Here is a 21,471-nt window from a genome sequence, read left to right on the forward strand (position 1 = left end):
TTCTTTGCTGTACAGAAATATTTTAGTTTCATGAGGTTCCACTTATTAATTGTTCATCTTTGTGCCTGTGCTATTGAGGTCCTGTTCAGAAATTCTTTTCTTGTGTCAAGTTCAAACCTATTCCCTGCTTTCCCTCTTATCAGATTCAGGATATCAGGTGTTGTGTTGAGGTCCTTGATCTATTTGGAATTGAGTTTTGTGTAGGGTGAAAGATAAGTTTCATTCCTCAACATGTTGCTGTCTTGTTTCATCTGCATCACTTGTTGAAGATGCCGCCTTTACAGCATTGTGTATTGTGGGCCTCCTTGGCAAAAACATTGTGACTGTAAGAGTGAGGGCTTATATGTCAGTCTTCAGTTCTATTCCATTGGTCAATAAGTTTGTTTTTTTATGATAGTACCATGTTGTTACTACTATAGTATAGTATAACCTGAGATCTGGGATAGTGATACCTCCAACAGTTTTTTTGTTGTTCAGGATTGTTTCATCTATCCTAGGTCTTCTGCATTTCTATATAAAGGAAGTAACACAAAATTTTTAGAATTGAGTGAAATTAAAACCACAACAGACCAATACCAACAGCTAAAGGATACAATGAAGCCAATTGTAAGGGAGACATTTATACAGTACTATGGGTCCATACCAAAAAATTAAGAGATCTCAAATAACTTAATGATGCATGAAGAGACCTTAGGAAAACAAGAACCAGCAACACACACACACACAAGTTGGAGAAAATAAAATCAGGGCTGAAATTAATGAAATAGATAGAAATGGGAAACAACAACAAAAAGAATCAGTGAAACCAAGAGTTGGCTCCTTGAAAATGTTGACAAGAGTGACAAATTGTTAGCTACATTAACCAAAGGAAAGAGGCAATCAAAATTAATTAAATTTAGAAACAGAAAGAGATATTCCACAGATATTGAGAGAACTCAGAAAATCATAAAGATATACATTGAAAAGTCTACATTTCATGAAACTGAAATATCTAAAAGAAATGGGTGTATTTCTAGGTACATGTGACTTATGAAGGTTAAATCAAGAGAAGTGAATAATTTAAATAAGCCTGTAATATCCAGTTTTGAGAAAGAAGAAGTAATAAAACATCTCCCAATTGAAAAAGCTCTCAGCCAGGTGGGATCTACCAGACCTTCAAAGAAGAACTTCCCAAACTATTCTGCAAAAGTGAAAAAGAAGGAACAATTCCAAATGGAAGAAGTTAGATTATCCTGATACCAAAACCAGCTAAAAGAGTAGCAGCAACAACAACAAAAAATTAAAAATACAGGCTAATATCTTTAATGAACATAGACTCAGAATTTTTTAAAGAAACTACTTACATAACAAATTCAAGAACACACCAAAATGATTATCATGACCAAGTTGACTTCATCCCAGAGATTCAGGGATGGTTCAACATATATAACAAAAGGAAATCATGAGATTTTCAGGCAAATGGTGGGCACTGGAAAAGATCATCCTGAGTGAGGTATCCCAGAAGCAGAAAGATGCACACAGTATATACTCACTTAGACGTGGATATTAGACCTAGAATAAAGGATAAACAGCTCACCCTCTTATACCAACTTTTGCATTCATTATTTTATTATTGCTGTAATGAAGCATCATGGCTAAGATACCTTATAGACGAATAAGGTTATTTGTGTTTATGGTTCCAGAGGGTTAGAGTCCCTTGTTGCAAGGACAGCATGGCAGTCAGCAATGAGAAGTCAAAAGCTCATGTCCTTTAATGCCACTATGAAGCAAGAATCTAAGAGATTTTTTTTATTTTATATGTATTTATTTTTAATTATATGGTATTTTGCCTGCATGTATGTCTATGTGAGGGTGTTGGAGTCCCTGGAATTGGAGTTACAGCTGGCCATGTAAGTGCTAGGAATTGAATCCAGGTCCTTTGGAAGAACAGCCAGTGCTCTTAACCACTAAGCCATCTCTCCAGTCCCTAAGAGATATTTTTAAAAGACAGTGCTAATTCTAGGCAAGTTTTTGCTTGAATATAGAAGGCACTTCATCTTGGAAATTGTGCTGTTTTGAAAGCATTGGAACACCATTGTGGTGAGTTAATATTTAAGAAGAATAATGCCAGGAAGAAATTAACTGCTCAGAATAATTTACCTTATATAAGCCTTCCAAAATTACTTCTTGGTTATTGAAAGTTATGTTTTACCAGAGATGTGGCTCAATGGATAAATGTGCCTGTTAATAAACCTGACTACATGAGTTCAGTCCCCGAGACCCAAAATGGAAAGAGAACCATTTTCTGCAAGTTGTCAACTGACTTCTACATGTGTGCATACACACACACACACACACATATATATACAGTAGATAAATAAAATGTACTTGAAAATATTTTAAAGTAACATTACTTTCAAAGTACAGGAAAGTGTGTGGAAGATGCACTGTTGATAAAGGTATGTAAAGCTTTGTTTTTTGGCTTGTTTCTTTAGGTCTTCTATATATGTGTTCTTTTGGTAAATATATTATAACCATTAGAAGTATTCATTTCTCTTTTTATACAAAAGCTGTATTTTATCTTACCTTTCAAATAATACATCTGAGTTTGTTCACGTATAAATAAGTCACTCAATAGATAGTCTGGTTGAGCAGTCCATCTTTTAATAAGACTCTTATCAAAGTAAATATGCTTCAGAGTATAACGTAGATGATATAATTATTTTCTTTCCTAGAATTACAGAGGACCATGTGATTCAGCATGGGCTGGTAGTAGATGGGACCAGCTTATCTCTTGCACTCAGGGAGCATGAAAAACTGTTTATGGAGGTTTGCAGAAACTGTTCAGCTGTCTTATGTTGTCGTATGGCACCTTTACAGAAAGCAAAAGTAAGTATATATCATTTTAAAAGTTCCATTAAAATATTTGGAAGTAAAAATACTCTTATGGAAGAAAGAGGGAGAGAAGCAAGAAAGGAGAAAAAGAGCAAACAAGATAATTCTTTGTTAAAACGTATCAACCTTAACATAGTGGCACGTGTGTAAATCCTAGCATCTAAGAGGCTGAGGCAAAAGAATTACAAGTTTGAGGCCAGTCTCAGCTAATTATCAGGAAGGGAGGGAAAGAAAAGGAAGCTGCAGCGATCAAGTCATAAATAAGGAAAGTTGAAATCCAATTGATCTTTATCATCTCATGTAAAACTGTATACAAGAAATACTTACATTTTTAGATACCTAGGATCAACTGAAAGCCAAGTCAAACAAGTTTTATAAATCTACAATTTGAAGTATCTTGAGATCTTAAGACGCTTTCCTTCAAAAACCATTCTTGGTAGGCCAGCAAGACGGCTCACTCCTCAGATGAAGGCACCTGCTGCTGAGCCTGACTGCTTGAGTTCCATCCCCAGGCCCCACAGGGAAGATGGGAAGACCAGACTTCCACGAGTTGTCCTTTGACTTCTCTGTGTGCATCCATATACGCATAGAAACATAAAATAAAATGTTATAAAGTTTTTAAAGGAATATATTATAATATTCTTAACAATACATTTGAAGTACTGGTTGTTTTGCATACAGACATCAGGTTTATTTAGATTCATGGAATTTTGTTGTAGTACTTGTGTGTCCCAGTCTATGGAGATTAAAACTAGAGAGCAGGCATGTCTTTATTCCTGTAAAAACACATCCAAGAACTCTTCAACAACAGTCAGTGGGTAAAGGTTCTGTCAACAAGCCTGGTGGCCGTGATTCAATACTTGGAACTCACACACCGGGGCAAGGAGAGAGCCAGCTGCACCGGCGGTCCTCCTACCTCCAAGCACCTACCGTGCCATGTACGCACGCCTCTACTCCCAACACACACACAGCTTCAAAAAATATACATGTTTAAAGAGTTTCAGATAAGTTTGTTTTGATTTCACTCAATTTAATGTTTTCTTAAATGTTGAGATTTAGCTCATCATAAGTAGCTGTCTTTTCTTTCTATTTCTTTTTTTTTAATTTTATTTTTCTTATTAGTTACATTTTGTTAACTCTGTGTCCCAGCTGTATCCCGCTCCCTCATTCCCTCCCCAACCCCACACTTCCTCCCCGGTCTCCTCCCTGCCCCTTTCCAAGTCCACTGATAGGGGAGGACCTCCTCCCCTTTCATTTGACCCTGTTTTATCAGGTATCTTCAGGGCTGGCTGCAAAGTCCTCCTCTGTGGCCTAACAGGACTGCTCCTCTCCTGGCGGGGTGGGGAGGTCAAAGAGCCTGCCCTTGAGATCCTGTTAGAAATAGTCCTTGTTCCCCTTACTTTGGAAAACTACTTGGTTACTGAGCTACCACGGGCCACATCTGAGCAGAAGTTCTAGGTTATATCCATAGATGGTCCTTGGTTGAGTGTCATTTCTTGAGTATTTTCTTTCTTGAGAATTTTGTCTGATAACTCAATGAAGTATATATATCTATTTAAATAAGTTATTAGGATTACAAACATTTTAGAATACTTTTTTGGATTAAAAACTTAGAATACTTTTAAAAATTCTTTTCTTCCTATAATCCAAACATAAAACTTTTTTGTTATGACATTTTTGAAAGACATTCTTAAACCCTTAATCTTTATATCCCTCAAAAAGTGAGCCTCCCAACATATTACTGTCTAGCATGAATGAAGTTAAATGTCTTCCTCACCATCATACTGCTATAGAGGACTGCAGATAAAGGACATTACACAAATAAAAGAAAATTGAAATGTCTTCACAAAGAATGAACTCATTGTATGTTTTTCAGGTAATAAGACTGATAAAAATCTCACCTGAGAAACCGATAACCTTGGCTGTTGGTGACGGTGCTAATGATGTGAGCATGATACAGGAAGCACACGTTGGCATAGGTGATTGAGTTTTTTAATTGTAAAGTTAGTATGATTGCTTGGTGGTTTTGAATTTTCCTTTTTGTAAAGTACAATGTGCAGTATTTGAAATGAAAACAAACACAATGTGACCTTACATGACAGTATATCCCCACAAGAAACCAATTATTATTTAGCTCACTATTTGCAATGTTTGATTTTAAAGTATTAACTAAAGTGTTATCACATTAGTGAAGTTATCACATTAGTTAAGTTTGGTTATGCTTTGTTAATAATAAGAGTAATTATTTTTACATCCCATTTTGTACCTCACAAAGAACTTTCTTACATAATTTTATGCTTTCTAACTCACATAGTTGCTCTCAAGGTTTTAAATTTATGTTTTATATTATTATTACATGTGAAACTAAAAATTATGCTTTGCATTTTGAGGACAATTTTAGAAAAAAAGAATTACACCAAACAGTGATTTTAAAAAACAAAACAAAAAATTATTATTTTTGTGATTTTAATGACATATTACTTTCTGTATCATTAAAAAAAAAAGAAAGAAAACCAAAAAATAACAGAAAAAGATCAGACTGTAGTTATCCCTCAAAAATATTTACCTTGTCCCCATTCTTATTATAGAATCATTTTTTGGGTTCAGTGTACTGTTATTGCACTGGCACTGATTCACTGTGAATGATTTACTATTTAATCAGCTCTGATCTGGCAGCATTATTTACAAAAGAACAAGAAAGGGAAGTGTGAGTACGGTATGTGTAGCTCCACTGAGGGCTCAAACCCCAGCCTAGAGGAGAGCCAGCCTTGTCCAGGAGGCCTTTAAGTGATGTGTTGTGATACATAGAGTTGCAGGCTGATAGTTTTTATTTATCTCTTAAAATCAGCATTCCCTCCCCTCTTTGGGACAATAAATGTTTATTTTGAAATTTCCGCTTTGTAGTTTCTAAACCATTTCCAATAAATAAATAAAAATAAATATTTTAAAATAATTTTGTACTGTGTATTAAGCATATAAAGCTGCTTTGGAGCTGTGGAGATGACCTAATGGATAAAGTGCTTGCTAGGCTGAGCATCTGGGTTCTGGGATTACAGAGTGCACCACCACAGTCCTCACTGTGTGTTTTAAAAAGTGCTTTTACTCTTGAAATAATGTTTTTTAAATCTTGTTTTTTATGTAAGACTTGTTGGGTTTTAGTAAAATAAATAAGCCAAGCATTGTACATACATACACATACACACACACACATACACAGGGAGGGGGGATACATATTTTTTTAAAAGAAGACTTTTATCTTCCAAATAAAATGATGCATTGTTTTCAGGATGTACATTATTTTACCTATTTTATTCATAGAAAATCTATTTTTACTTTAAAAAAAAAACACATTCACTTTGTAAAGGTTTAAAAAATCATTTAAAATGTGCTTTTTTTGTTGGGTTCAAATTCCTGAATTTTAATCTTTTCTTTTTATATATTCATGTCTATTACTGCACTATTTATAATAGCCATAGATAAAGAACCAGTTTAGAAACCCAACAAGAACATATGGTACAGACACTTAGTGCAGTTCTATTCAGCCATTAAGAAGAGTGAAAAATTGAAAAAGGTTAAAACAGAAATCACATTAAATAATAAGTTCAGAAAGGCAGATACCATGTGCTTTCTGTCATATGTAAAGTAAATTAGTCTTGATGTCAATCGTGATGTATACTGGATGATTTGGTTAAAGAAATAAATCTTTAGTGAAACTACTATTATTTTTCTATTACTGAATTTTCAGTTGTGATAACTATCTTTCAAGAAGAGTAAGCTAATTTGTGTGCTCTGAAAAAATTTAGGACACTTTTGCAAAAGAAATATTAATATTTTTCTAAATGCATTTATCAGCCTTTTCTTCCCTAGCTTATACATTTTCTGCCATGTTTAGGTAAACCTCATGATCATAAATTACCACAATATTCTCCATTTTCTCACATACCTTTGGTTCCCTATAATAGATGTGACATGAAAAAATCACCAGAAACATAGTGTGAGTTGTTTTTGTCAGGAGAGATGGCTCAGAGTTTAAGAACACTGCCTGTTCTTCCAAAGGTCCTGAGTTCAATTTCAAGTTAACCACATGGTAGCTCATAACCATCTATCTTGAGATATGGTGCCCTGTTCTGGTGTGCAGGCACACATGCAGGCAGAATACCAGATAGATAGATAGATAGATAGATAGATAGATAGATAGATAGATAGATAGATAGACAGACCCTAGAGCATTTTATAATCTCTGGAACTGGTGAATTTAAAGATGCCCTAGAGCAATCTGCTCATTAGAAGTTTAGCAGTTTGTGCTTATCACTGTGTGGTTGAAGCCTCTGCTAGGTCTAAACATTTTGATATTTATTTATTTTCTTCTAATTCTTTAAAAATTGATGTTATATGCCCGGTGTATATGTAGCTTTTATGTTAACCATAGTTAAATAGAATAGCCTTTTGGATAGCTGCTATCTGCTGTATGTTAGGATTTAGGGGTCCTAAGTCTTGCTATGGCAACTATAAATAGTTCAGAGTGATATATATTGTAAAAATTGCATTTTGATTATCAGTGAACATTCTTTCTTCTTTATTGCAGGAATCATGGGTAAAGAGGGAAGGCAAGCTGCAAGAAACAGTGACTATGCAGTAGCTAGATTTAAATTTCTCTCCAAATTACTTTTTGTTCATGGTCATTTTTATTATATTAGAATAGCTACCCTTGTACAGTATTTTTTTTATAAGGTGAGTTCTTGTTGGATTATAAGAATCAGTTATTGAAATTCCAATTTAAGAATGTTACAAATATTCAAACAACTCTTAAAATGGTCTCTTTAAATAAAAATAGCTATGTAATAATGAATTTATTGCTGACAGACTGCAGGTCAGTGGCTTCCTGTGCCACTAGGACGGTGACAGAATTGTTTAAAAAAGCAATAAAAAACATTTTTGGTCAATAAGAGGGCCCAGTGCACACAGGTACTTGCCAACAAGCCTGACACCCTGAGTTTAAACCCAGGACCCCATGGTAGAAGGAGAGAGCTTCTAAAAGTTGTCCTCTGACTTTCACCTATTTGCCATCATGGTTCACTCTCTGTCTTCCCACTGTATACTCATTTCTCTTCCCTACCATCTCTATCTCACACACAATAAGTAAAAAACAAAAATAAGAGAACACACAACACATGCTTTGGGGGAAGTTTTTCTAATCTTATTATGTAAATTTACCTTGCATCAAAATTTATGCTTTAGATTTATTATTCTGTTCAAATTTAGCTGCAATAAATTTAATTTCCTTAAAGTTAATTTTATGTTGGTATAGTAATAAATTTAATTGAACCTCTAATTTCATAGATTCATATCAGAACTCCATAATCTTTTTTCTTTCAAGGGTGGTCTGTGGTAGACTAGTAAATGTATAAGCCTCTCTCTTACAGAGAGTTTATTTGTATAATAAACAGATAATAATGTTGAAATACTGTTCTCATTGGACCCTTTTAAGGAAGGTGGGATTCAGTGGAACCCGTATTAGGAGTCCCTGCTAATAAACATTTACAATACCAAAGTATCTTATGATGTATGTGCTTCTGTAATTAGTAGTGGTAAGCTGATAGAAAACAAATATTAATATTACCTTAGGATGACATGACAGTTTTCTTGTAGCCTGTTGTTCTGACTTGCACTTGTGACATGAGTAGATTGAATGTTACAGTAGAGTGGTCTGGGGGAGATGCTTTTCTACCTTGTTTTAGCTTTACTTGTGATATGAAAAATACCAAGATAGAAAGATGCTATGATAATTCCACTTATTAAAATTATAGCCCTGAAATTAGGCATCTATTACCTATTATAATGTCTATGATATGTATTAAGACCTGAAAACATAACTTGGGTTAGAAGTGATGGGAACTAAAATTTTTCAGTATAATACCTAGGATTCCTTGAACAGCTTCTAGACATGATTTAGTAAAATAAGGATTCTGTGTTCTCATCTCACATGGGTGTGTCTGTAGAGAAAATGCACTTACAGTGTCAGGTCAGATTTGGTTTCTAGGCGCTTTAGTAACTGTTTTAAGATTTCTTTCTCTTAACTCAAATATTTGAATCACTTTTCATATTCTTTTGTTTTTCAGAATGTGTGTTTTATCACACCCCAGTTTTTATATCAGTTCTATTGTTTGTTTTCTCAACAAGTAAGTAAAATAGAAGTTTGTTTTTGTCCTTTTAGAAAATGAATTTGTTCAAATCTTGATGAATATTAGACTTCATTTTTCTTTATCTTATAAGTAACTAGTTATATTTACTTAATCCACATAACATTCATAATATTTATTGTCTCTTAGTTTGTGATTACTTTTAATACCAAAATATATGTTAATTGTGGACTTTTTTTCAAATTGACATTAAATCATTAGCTTCATTTATTTGTTTGTTTATTTATGCCAGGTTTTGTGTAGCTCATGCTTGCCTCTTATGATGTAGTCAGGGATGATTTTGAACTGGAGGTCCTCTGCCTCCACTTCCCAAGTGGTAGCATTGCAGGTCTAAGTTACCGCCACCGTCAGCCACCACCACTCCAGTTTAGGTGTTGCCAAGTGTTAAGCTCGAAGCAAGCGCCCTTAACAGCTCACCTACCTCTCCAAGCGTGGCAACGGTTTTCATTTAGTTGTGGTATTTCTGTATAGTCCATATCAAGTCACACCAAGTAAGCATTAAAAGTTCCCTTAATTAGTTTTATTCTTGATCTGGAAGTTTTAAAAATTTACTGAGAACTTTAGTGATTTAGTCCAGCAATTACATAAATCTCACCTCAAAACTAGTTTTCCATAAACCCTTTCACATAGCTTATTATGTATCTGAAAATGATTGCTACAAGTGGTTCTGATCTTCAGTTATAAGTTCACTAGTTCCTCTTGGCAATTGCTTTTTCCCTATTTACTGTCCCTGTTTACAGAGCTTTAACTTTTTTTTTTGAGCTTTAACTTTTAAATCACGTCATAGGCATTGATTACCAGCAATAGTTCACCTGAATTGAATACTTTAAGACAATTAATACTTTATGACAGTAGGAACCTGATGCATTTTGACTAGGTTTTCAAAGAGACAGTATTAATAAGTATCTTCATTAGGGTTTATATTGCTGTGGTAAAACATCATGATCAAAAGCAACTTAGCAGGAAAGGGTTTATTTCATTTTACAACTCTCAGGTAACACTCCATTCCTCAGGGAAGTCAGGGCAGGAACCTGTAGCAAGTCAAGATAGGAAACTGTAGCAAAAAAGTGAAGCAAAGGCCATCAAGGAACACTGCTTATTGGCTTCTTCACTCATGGTTGTTTGCCTGCTTTCTTATACAACCCAGAACCACCTGCCCAGGAATGGCACTGTGCGCGGTGGAATGGACCTTCCCACGTTAATCATTAATTCAGCAATACCTACAAACCAATATTATGTAGGCATTCTCTCAGTAAAGATTCCCTTTTCTCAGGTATGTTTGGTTTGTGTCAGGTTGACAAAAGCCAGTCAGCAAATGCCACAGGCAAAGAACATTAGTACCAACAGTAGCAAATATAATTAAAAAAAAAAAATAGCTTCCAAAGAAAATGAGAGGTTTTAAAAAGCACTGTAAACAGTATAGAGATGGTAGGTGGGGGAAATTAAAGGACAGGAAAACAGTGTTTAGCCCACCAGAGAGCTTCCCAGGAGCCTAAGGTGAATGCAAGAGAACTGTAAAACTGCATCACACAGAGCAAACTTTAAGAGTCTTGAGATGGATATCCAGTTTCCTACATTATGGGAATCCATACCAAAACAAATCACATTTATTAATTGAAATTTTTTTACAATGGAATTTTGGTATAAAATGAAGAAAGTAAGGTACTTATTTTTTAGAAATATATAATCTCAAATTTTCTCCAATTTATTTCTCTTTCTAGACACTGTATGACAGCGTATACCTGACTTTATACAACATCTGTTTTACTTCTCTACCTGTTCTCATATATAGTCTTTTGGAACAACATATAGATCCTCATGTATTACAGAGCAAGCCTACCCTATATAGGTATGTATTTTCCTATAATAGATTTGTATAGCTATTGTAAAGCATGATTGTTGCATGCTTTAAAGTTTTTCAGTATTAAAAAGAAATTTTCAGTAAGTTCCCAGTGTTTTTAGGAGTAAACACTTTCTATCTTTGGACTGTTGTACACAGTATTCTATTTCATGTATACAAGAGAAGTTATTCAGTTGTTAATCTAGAGTTCCTTAAATAATTAGTGATGTTCTGTTATTACATAATTTATGAGTGTTAATTAAAGTTAAGTACAAGGATGTATTTCCTGCTTTTCCCCCTCCCCCTGCAGTGCCCAAAGCAGGTAATCCTAGAGATGTTGATCTGTCAGGACCGGCCCATGGTCCCCAAAAAGTGTCACTGAGATTGTAGAGGTGCCAGTTAAAGACATAGCCAGTTTCAGTGGGGAATAGTTTGCTCTGGTTTACCAGAATACCCAGGACAGTCTGTTACCCTCATAACAGTTAACTTCTAGAATGAAGATTATAAGGAGCCTTGGTGCTGAACCCAGCTTATATCTTGCTAAAGAGATCACCATGGAGGAATGGCTGAATGAGGACAAAATATAATACAGATAATCAGTTTGTTTGTTTGTTTGTTTGTTTGTTTGTTTGTTTTTCACAGTTATACTGAGGTACTATGCCTGTGTAATGTTTTATTATCAAATGAAAAGATACTGAAATTTATTATATGACTTCTGAGCTGTTCAAAGATACATGTGTATCAAGTTGAGACTTATAGCCAAACTTTGGGCAGAGTGCAGGAAATCGTATGGAAAAAAGGGGGAGATAGAAAGGCTTGGAGGGGACAGGAGCTCCACAAGGAGACCAACAGAGCCAAAAAATCTGGGCCCAGGGGGACCTGTAGAGACCAATACTACAACCAAGGGCAATGCATGCAGAGGACCTAGACTCCTTGCTCAGATGTAGCCCATAGGCAGATCAGTCTCTAAGTGGGTTCCCTAGTAAGGGGAACAGGGCTGTCTCTGGCATGAACTCAGTGACTGGCTCTTTGATCACCTGCCCCTGGGGGAAGCAGCCTTGCCAGGCAACATAGGAGTCTGATGAGACCTGATAGGCTAGGGTCAGATAGAAGGGGAGGAGGACCTCCCCTATCCCTTTTCTCCACTAGGGAGGGGAGGGATGGAAGGTGGGACTAGAAGGAGACGAGGAAGGGGGCTACAGCCTGCATACAAATTGAATAAATTGTAATAAGTAATAAATAATTTTTAAAAAAATACATGCTATTAATAGAAATGGTTGGTTGTAAATTTAGATTTATTTTTTATGCTGATATTTTTTAGCTATCTTAAAATTCTATCATTTTAAATTATCAGTTAAATTAATTGTCTAGAAGATAAAAAAATGAATCCTAATGTGTTCCTTTTTCTTTTTAAAAATAATTATAGGGACATTAGTAAAAACCGTCTCTTGAGCATTAAAGCATTTCTATATTGGACCATCCTGGGTTTCAGCCATGCCTTCATTTTCTTTTTTGGATCCTATTTTCTAGTGGAAAAAGACATATCTCTTCTTGGAAATGGCCAGGTAAAAAAAAATGAGAAGAATGCTTGAAAAAATGTTGATAATGTTGAAAAGAATGTAAGATTAAATCACTTCTCCTTAGTCTGATCCCCCAAATTCCCTCTGCCTCACCGGAGCTCAAGAGGATATCAGAGTGAAAAGAGCCTGCTCTTTATGAGCTTACTCCTCATTACCAAACAGAAGGCAACGAATGTGACTTGTATTGGCCCAGGGCTGTCTGCCTCCTTTCTAGGGAAGTACAACAGCATGCCCTAAGTAAAACCAGATCCCCAGCATTGAGCACACAGTTTTTACCAGTACCAGGTCAAAGTTACCTGCTTATACCAAAGTACTTCCTCCAGATCCCTAAAGAGGCAGTAACTCAGGACTGCAGTTGACACCCATTGATCTTTGGAATTTCTAAGACTGAATATTTTAAAAATTGATAAATAAACATGGGTTCAATATGATTTCCCCATTCTTTTATTGAAGGTACCTTCAAATAAAGAAATGTTAATTGGTATTCACATATATTTACCATTCACTTTTTACGTACCAGAAACCTTATCCTTTTTGCATAGTTTTTTACTAACATGTTTTATTAATATCTGTGAGACTTACCCTCATTTTACAAATGATGTGAGAGTAAGGGAGCTTTAGTAATTTCTCAGTTAATTGCTGGTAGATGTGTATACATTAAAGACAAATCAGCCATTTACATAAAAGTCTAAATGAGTGTCAAGATTATGACTGCTTTGTAAATTAAATTTCATATAATCTGTATAATTATGGTCTTAATATAGAAACATCTTGATGGTCTTTCGGGATTCTTTCATGTGTGATGGACTTTGCAAGTTTGGACTATAAAGATCAAAAGAGCACTTCTGACTGGCAGTGTTTGCAGTTTTCCATGGAACCCTTTCAAGAATACATTGGCCATTATCTTTTTTTTTTTCTTCCAGATACTGGTTTTAAGCTTATTTTGTTTATTTATTTATTTATTTATTTATTTATTTATTTATTTATTTGCTTACTAAGGTTTTTCTATCAAGATGCGCTGTAGCAAATGTTCTACTATAACTTCTGTTTGGAAATGTTTCAGAAAATAACTGTAGTCAAGCAAGGTTTTATTATCATTTTTATAAGAAGACAGGAATAAAGCCATCACACTACACCATCCTACATAAAAACAGTCTGTGACGCACAGTTCTGAATTCTGAATCATCTTTGGATCTCTGGTATTATCTGATATTATCCAAAGGGTCGTTGTCCAGGGTAGTTATTATAATGAGGCTTCACTATTTTTGTCCACATACTTGTAACTTTGTTATTATCAGAGTCCATGTGTATATCTGTCTTAAATAATTCAGTTAAGTTTTTGTAAAGAGTGAATGACTTTTACCTTAGTGGAATTAACCTTATGTTGCTAAGTAACATATTAGTCTTCCTTGTGTTTAGATGTTTGGAAACTGGACGTTTGGTACTTTGGTCTTCACCGTAATGGTTATTACAGTCACAGTAAAGGTACGCTACTCTCGTCAGAAACCTGTGCACACTTTGTATATCTCATTCACTTCTTCTTTTAGCTATACATATATAGTGTCCCTTTTCGTTTTTCAGCATTACCTGGTCTTACTAAATTTTAATCATTCACTTAAATTTTATTATGAATTTTCTTTCCTGTTAATTACTTTGGAAAGCTTCATATAATTTTGTCTAGAAATTACTGAAATTTTGCTTCACTGTGTATCATCTAAAATAAGTTTATTTTGTGCCATAGAGTTAAGGTAATGTCTGTCATCACATGATATTTCTATATTGCTTTCCCTCGGAAGAATATTACACTATTTCTTACTAAGGCTCTTTCACTGATACTGTGTCTTCTAAAGAAGTAAGCCATAGAGCTTCTACACATCTGTAGTTGACATGTGTAATTCTTGAGTTTTATCTAGAAGTTAAAGTATTATTTTGTATTGCTAAGACACATTTTATTTTTTTAGATGGCTTTGGAAACTCATTTCTGGACTTGGATCAACCATCTTGTTACCTGGGGATCTATTATATTTTATTTTATATTTTCTTTGTTTTATGGTGGGATTTTCTGGTGAGTGACTGCACTATGTCTTAATTATGTTGATTTAACAATATTGAACTTTCATTGTGGTAGGATCCTTGATGACCAAATTCTTGATAACCAAATTCTTCTAATACTTTTTATATATTATGCTGATAAGTTCATTTCTTTGAGTTGGTCTTCACAATAACCCTATTATCCTCAGTTTTCTACATGAAACCTGAGTCTCTTGCTCACAAAGATGAAAACAGAAGAAAGCTAGACTGTAAACCATTTGTCTGATTTCATAATAGTGTTCTTTATACTAACCATATAACTTTTAAAGTATTTATTTGCATATACAATAAGTCACAAGACCCATTAACTTTTTACTGGTAACCTCTCTCTCAAAAGTTAATAGTACACTTCATCTTCATTAAATGTAGATCATTAGTAGGCTTTTTGAAAGATTACTAAGTCATGCTTCCCTAAGTTTTTTTTGGTTAAGTGATGGTAGATCGATACCTTTCTCATGGAGAGCATGTGTGTTATGTGTGTCTATTGTGCCTTAGGTCTACTTAACAGGCAAAACTTCCCAAAGGTAAGCACAAAGAACTTGACTCTACTCATCATTAACTTACATAAAAGGAGCATAAAAGAACACACTTACGCATATTGCTTATCTGTAAGCCTTCTCTGTTTCTGTATTTTTCTGTAGTCTCTTGCAATTGATCTATACAAAAGCCCAAGAAGAATACCTTTGTAATACCATAATCTGAGTTTCTGGGGTGTTTTGTTTTGTTTTGTTTTTTAATAAAGAAAAGCCTAGTTTTCAGTCTGAGATTTGGACAATCAAAAGGTTGTTTTAATGTTATTATTTTGGGCAAGGGGGAGCTCATGTGCCTCAGCACACATGTGGATGTCAGAGAACAGCATTCTAGCACCAGTTCTCACATTTTACCTTTCCTGGGTTCCAGGAAGAGATCTCAAGTTGTTGGGCTTAGGCAGTGTGTGCTTTACCCAGCTAAGCCAACTCATTGGCCAGTTTTTTTCTTTTGTAACCAATAGAAAATAGTTTCGTACACACTATTTCTTGGCTTCTTATTTCTGTAATCAACATCATTCTAGACTTCATTATTCTTTTATAACTTGCCAGGAAACTAGGGTTATGTAGTCACTAGCTTGCCATTTCCCTATTAGTGAAAAGGTAGAACTGTTAAAAATAATTAAACTCGATTTTACATTTTAACACAGTCTATCTGTTTATTTAAGTTCTTCCAGTTTCAACTTAGAAAATGTTCCCAGCACTCTTAAAGTTGTTATTTTAAGTTATTTGAGTTTTGGTGATGTCTTGATTTAACTCTGAGTTTTTCTTTCACTTGTTCTAAAACAATGTCCCCTCTGTAGGCCTCGCACTCAAGGCTCTTCTGCCTCATCTTGCAAATGTTTAGATTACTGGCCTGTGACACTATACACAGCCACTGCTGGCTTTTAATGAGTCTACTGTCTTCCTTCGCAGGCCATTTTTGGGCTCCCAGAATATGTATTTTGTATTTATTCAGCTCCTGTCAAGTGGGTCGACTTGGTTTGCCATACTCCTTATGGTTGTTAGTTGTCTATTTATTGATGTTGTGAAGAAAGTGTTTGATCGACAGCTTCATCCTACAAGTACAGAAAAGGCACAGGTAGGCACTTTTCATACTCAGTAACTTTTTAGTTAGAACAGTTAGTGATGACTATCTGTGATTCCAATTTTTTATATCAGAAAATGCCTATTCCTATAGCAAAAAGAATTTTCCAGTACTTTTAAGTGTGGTATTTTTAGTTTTTTCTTATTTTTTTATTAATTTTTACGGCTTCTAGTAACTATAATTTTAAGTTTTAGATATCGAACTATCAAGTTATTTCCAGACAATAATAGTATTGCATCACTTAGCTATGACCAAGGTATATAGCCATGTTTTTAAACTACAGCAGACATTAGCAGTATGCTGATGATTAAGGAGATGATATTTGGGGACTGATACCTACCATTTCACTACCAGCTATGCCACATTTTCCTCATTGGTAAACTTATAATAGAAATATTTTTCATTCCCTTTGCAGTAAGGATTAAATGAAAGAATGTTTAAACACAGTAAATGCTAAAGAAATGATTCAGTTGGTCACATCAGTATTTATCATTTACTTAGTTTGGTAATATAATTCTAGAGATTGTATATTTTGGTGCATTATAAAATGATGAGGATATTGCTGTATCATACTGATTTCTAAATGGTGCTGAAAAGAGCTACATGAATTCTATGTCTGTCTGGGTATATATGTGCACCAGCTGGGACAGACTTCTAATCTACAGCATATTATTTAAATCTATATCAGAAAGCTAGATCCTGTTTCTAATGTTCAGAAGTAAATATTTAGAGTCAAATATTACTTTTAATATGTTTAGTATACTTGTTTAGGCTCTTCAAATAAAATTTTTGTTTTTAATTTTCAATTATATGTATATGTATGGGGAGGTATGTGCACATGAATGCAGGCCAGAAGAGGGGATTGGCTCTCCTGGAGATGGAGCTATAGGTGGTTGTGAACCACCCAGAGTGGGTGCTGGGGGCTGAACTCAGTTTCTCAGCATGAGAAGCATGTGTGCTTAGCCATCACTCCAGCTCCACTTCTCTAGACTTCCATGGAGGATAGTCTGTCTCATTCTGTGGTCTATGTTATACTTCCCACCAAATTGTGTGAGCAACATCATATTAACATTTACTCACATTTTCTTTTCTTGTTCTGTGGTCTGAAAGCTTTAAGTGTATTTTCATAGAGATTGCTTACTGAGCCAAAAGGTATGGTATCACTTACTGTTACCTTTTCTGTATCCTTATTTTAAAGTATCACAGAGGAAATATTTGACACTTTATGCTCTTGAAAAAGAAATAAAAATACTCTACATACTTGTGTTAAATATGTTAAAATTTATTTAAAAAGGAGTTTACACTAACTCATTTTATTATATGTTAAGTCAGAATAATTTTCCCTTTTGCTATGAAATTAGTATCCAAATGATTAATGAGATGTTGTGGTTGCTCTCATTTGGGAAGAGGAAGTAAAGTTTTACTCCATTCATTGGTCTTCTGGCCTGCTGCTGTCATGTCATGCTTTTTCTTCTCTTTTCTTTTAACACTGAGACATTATTTGTCCTTTATATCCCATATGTGATATTATTCCTCTGCTGTAAGCGATGATCATTTCAGCTTCTGTCGTCACTTCTGACTTCAAATGACGGAGAAATGGCTGTTAAGTTACCAGATGCTTCATTGCTTATCAGATAGCAAGAAAAGTTACATCAAAAGGAGAGCTGCCAGCATTCTTTCTGAGTGGTTTTTTTTTTTTTCTTCTCCAGAATAAGAACGTGTTTTTAAAAGTGAAGAGTAAACTTTTTCTTATGGCAAGGCTGATCTCCTACAAATACTAGTTGTGTGTGTACCATGCATATTTCCTGCTCTTGTGGGAATAGGTGTTTGGTATTTACAAAGCTTGTCCTGTGTCTGTCTCTTAGATGATGACTACAGTTCACTGACTTGTGTGTGTCCCATCCCTTTTCTGTCCACTTATAGATGTACTCCAACACAGTGGCTTTAAGTGACGAGTTCATCGCACTGCAGCCTTTGTCGAGGGCAAGGAATCAGCTGAGCAGACTTAGGTAGAGTAGGAGTAGACCCTTGTTAACGCTTATGCATGCCAAAGGTCAACTACATACTACCCAAATATGGGCAGATGCCTCAGTAAAGACTCAAGCATGTACAGCTCTGTCTCTAATTTGACCGTAATTAATATGGGCATTAACATTTAAAAATGATATCCATTTCTTTGAGAAGAAAATTGAGATGGAAATTAAACATAAGTGGAGAGAGAGCTGTACCTTGTTACATATTTTTTACACCTATCTTTCCTAGCATAATTCTAATGCTTCTGCTTGTCATAGTCCTATGTAAGAATGTTCCTGCATGTTGTGTAGTTAAAAAGTTATCACAAAGTTTAAACTTGAGTTGTAGTTACCTGAAAGTGAGAATTGCCAGTTTCTGTCCTGCCTTAATCTGTGATACAAATACATGTGCGTGCCTCTTTGTATAGCATAGTGGCTGCATAAGTATCTCATACCCTTGCTGTTGTTTACTGCATCTATAAGTTGAAATATTTATTTTCTATGTCTTATGTTTAACTCTATCTCCACAGCCACGCCAATTTGGAAACTTACAAAAAAACAGCCACTAGTATCAAGATATCTTTTGACAGAAGGAAATGAAAGCTGAAATCCTAGAACTTTTGATAATATAACTACATGTCAAAATGTTGGGTGGTTGGTTGGTTTTTTGTTTTCAGATGGGGCCTCTGGCTGGACTAGAACTCACTATGTAGACCAGGCTGGCCTCAAGAGATGCACCTGTCTCTGCTTGGTGAATGCTGGGATTAAAGGCATATGCAACCAGCCTGGCAATTACTTATATTTTTAAATCATTTTTTATTCTCCAGATTTCTAATTTGTGTGTACTTACATGATCAAATGAATAGCTATGATATAAAATCATGTAACCTTTTAGGTGATAGAGCATGAGTTTATAATTTAAAAGGTGTTTTTAAGTTTTACTAACCTTTTTGTGCCTTTATTATTGGCTTTAATTTTTTTTTCAGATGTTTTGCTTTGGGTGATAACTACAGTAATTATGTATGGCAAATGAGTGGTAAACATTTTTCATATTTCCAAGAACTAACCTCAAATGCAAAGACATGTTTTTACTTTTGGTTGAGACAGATATGTACACCCCACTGTTATCAATAGCTGATTTTTCTATAGTCAGTGTCTATTTATTTGAGGGTCTAACTTTTTAAATCTGCTACTGGGAGAGTTTGTTATATAAATATATAGACTAAAAAGGAATATAAAAGAATGGCCACCTTTTGTTAGTTTTACATGTGTTGGCTTAAATCAAGCCCCCTTTAAAGGAATACCAAGCATAAAAGAATGAAGAAAGAAAATGATAGAGATTGCAGGGATTCTGATACTGTATTAAACTAGTAAGACTGACATTCTTCTGAGCTTTGGGTCAGGTGTCATAGAGGAGGCACTGCTGTCCTCCTGACAGCTGTCCTGAGTGTCGGTGCCATGCTCACTGTTTCTGCTGTGTGTTTGCACCATTCACATCCATCCCAGCATGGCTACCTTCCTAGGATTCTAGGTCTATCACATAGTACGAAGATGTTTTTGTACCAGTAACTCAAAATCAGCAACAAAGAAAAACAAAACAAAGGTATTGACCTCAACCAAAGCCAGACAGAAATAAGTTGACCTTCCCTGGGCTGTCGAGATGGTGCAGTGGTTAAGAGCACTGGGCTGTTCCTCCATAGGGCTTGACTTCAGTTCCCAGCACCCACATAGTATCTCACAACCATTTATAACTCCAGTTCTAGGGGATCCAACATGCTCCTCTATCCTCCACAGGTGTCAGGCTTATGTATACATGCAGGCAAACCACTCACACATATGAAGAATAAGGTATTTTTTAAGTTGATCTTCCCTAAAGAAATATTTCAAGTTAATTTTATTGACAAGTAAATTAAGTCATGACTCCTTTTCATGCACACTGTTGATAGGCCACGTGACCCTTCTGCTCTGCAGTCCAGTTAAAGTGTAGCAGTGCGCTGAGATGAGAGTGTAAGGGAGAGAGAGCAAGGGCTGAGTCTTGACAGCCATAACTCTTACAGGGGAAATAGAATGTAACTAAAGGAAAAGTGGTTCTTACTGGACTGTGTGCTTCTAAGAGCCTTGCACTCGTGGTTTCATATGGTCTGCTTTGCTGTATTCTCCAAGAAGCTCCTTGGCTCTTTCTGTCCTGGTACAGTAACTGTGCTGTTGTGTGAACTTCTGTCTGTGACTCACAGATTGTAGACCCGACTTACCGCTTTGATTTTAAACTGTAGACTGTGAGAGTATTGTTCTGCATATGAGACTTACTGCTTTTCTGTCCTTCTAGATGGAAGAAGATAAGGGTTCAGTCGGCTCAGCATATGAATTTGCTGAAAGCCAGCACAGAGGGGAGGACAGTAGGCACCTGCTAGCTGAGGCTTGCAGCCAGCAGGACAGTTGTTGCGTGCACTAGGTAGTACTTTGCTGGGCCTTGTGGGGGATGCCTCGTCTTGGGTCATGCCATGGAGAATCAACATCACATTTCCATCTCACTGTACTCATTCTTCACGGTTCCTCCTATATTGTTTTTGTTTCATTTTTTTTTATCCCTTATTTGTTTTTATGTTTACCCCTGAATTTCTCATTCATGTTTCTTTGGATTTACAATGATAAATCATATTTCATCTCAGATTCTCTCACAATAAGGTATTTTCATAGTTTGTTGTCTTATATTCAAGAAATTATCCCTTTCTACTCCTTTTGAAATTATGTCATGCATTACCATTTTAAAACTGTTATTCTTTTTGAAGTTGTAATTGTATGTATTTTTATAAATTTTAATGTAGACACTGAGTTACTGAAGTCCTCTTTTTTTACTTGAATACTCAAATGAGCAAGTGTGCTTAGATCTAGTGAGTAGTTGGTCACTAAATGGCAGTTAACAGACTTGTTCTTTTCATAAATTTTCATAGTTGTATTTATATAACAATATTAACTGTTCGGGCTGGAGAGATAGCCCAGTGTTTACAAATACCATGTTTTTGGTTTGGTTCCCAGCACCCACATTGTGACTCACAGCCATCCTCAGGAATGCACATGGTGCACATACATGCAGGCAAAACACTTACATAGAAGAAGCAAGTCTAAAAAGTACTGTTTGGGGAAGAGTTTATGCCCCTTTTGAAGAATAAATCCAACCTACTTCTGGAGATAGTTGGGATATGCACAATATTTTGGTTGGTAGTAATTATGAATCCTGTGGCCACTAACAATTTTTCCTT

At 35.2% G+C, this 21,471-nt stretch overlaps 1 protein-coding gene across 4 annotated transcripts in view; it reads left to right on the plus strand.

Annotated features, from left to right (window-relative positions):
- Positions 1-21,471, plus strand: part of Atp11b (ATPase phospholipid transporting 11B (putative)) — an 86,890-nt gene that overhangs the window by 53,546 nt on the left and 11,873 nt on the right. Inside the window, exons 20-30 of one of the 4 annotated variants that reach the window (XM_060378226.1) lie at positions 2,715-2,868; positions 4,751-4,853; positions 7,460-7,605; positions 8,994-9,053; positions 10,796-10,923; positions 12,341-12,479; positions 13,914-13,979; positions 14,456-14,559; positions 16,028-16,193; positions 18,123-18,208; positions 20,538-20,663. In XM_060378226.1, the coding sequence (XP_060234209.1) occupies positions 2,715-2,868; positions 4,751-4,853; positions 7,460-7,605; positions 8,994-9,053; positions 10,796-10,923; positions 12,341-12,479; positions 13,914-13,979; positions 14,456-14,559; positions 16,028-16,193; positions 18,123-18,208; positions 20,538-20,622 (1,237 nt within the window). In that variant the 3' untranslated portion in view covers positions 20,623-20,663. The remainder of the gene's footprint in view (positions 1-2,714; positions 2,869-4,750; positions 4,854-7,459; positions 7,606-8,993; positions 9,054-10,795; positions 10,924-12,340; positions 12,480-13,913; positions 13,980-14,455; positions 14,560-16,027; positions 16,194-18,122; positions 18,209-20,537; positions 20,664-21,471) is intronic. The other 3 variants (XM_060378225.1, XM_060378227.1, XM_060378224.1) reach the window with 3 other exon arrangements.

This window comes from Meriones unguiculatus, chromosome 2 (assembly GCF_030254825.1).
Source record: "Meriones unguiculatus strain TT.TT164.6M chromosome 2, Bangor_MerUng_6.1, whole genome shotgun sequence".
Classification (NCBI taxonomy): domain Eukaryota; kingdom Metazoa; phylum Chordata; class Mammalia; order Rodentia; family Muridae; genus Meriones; species Meriones unguiculatus.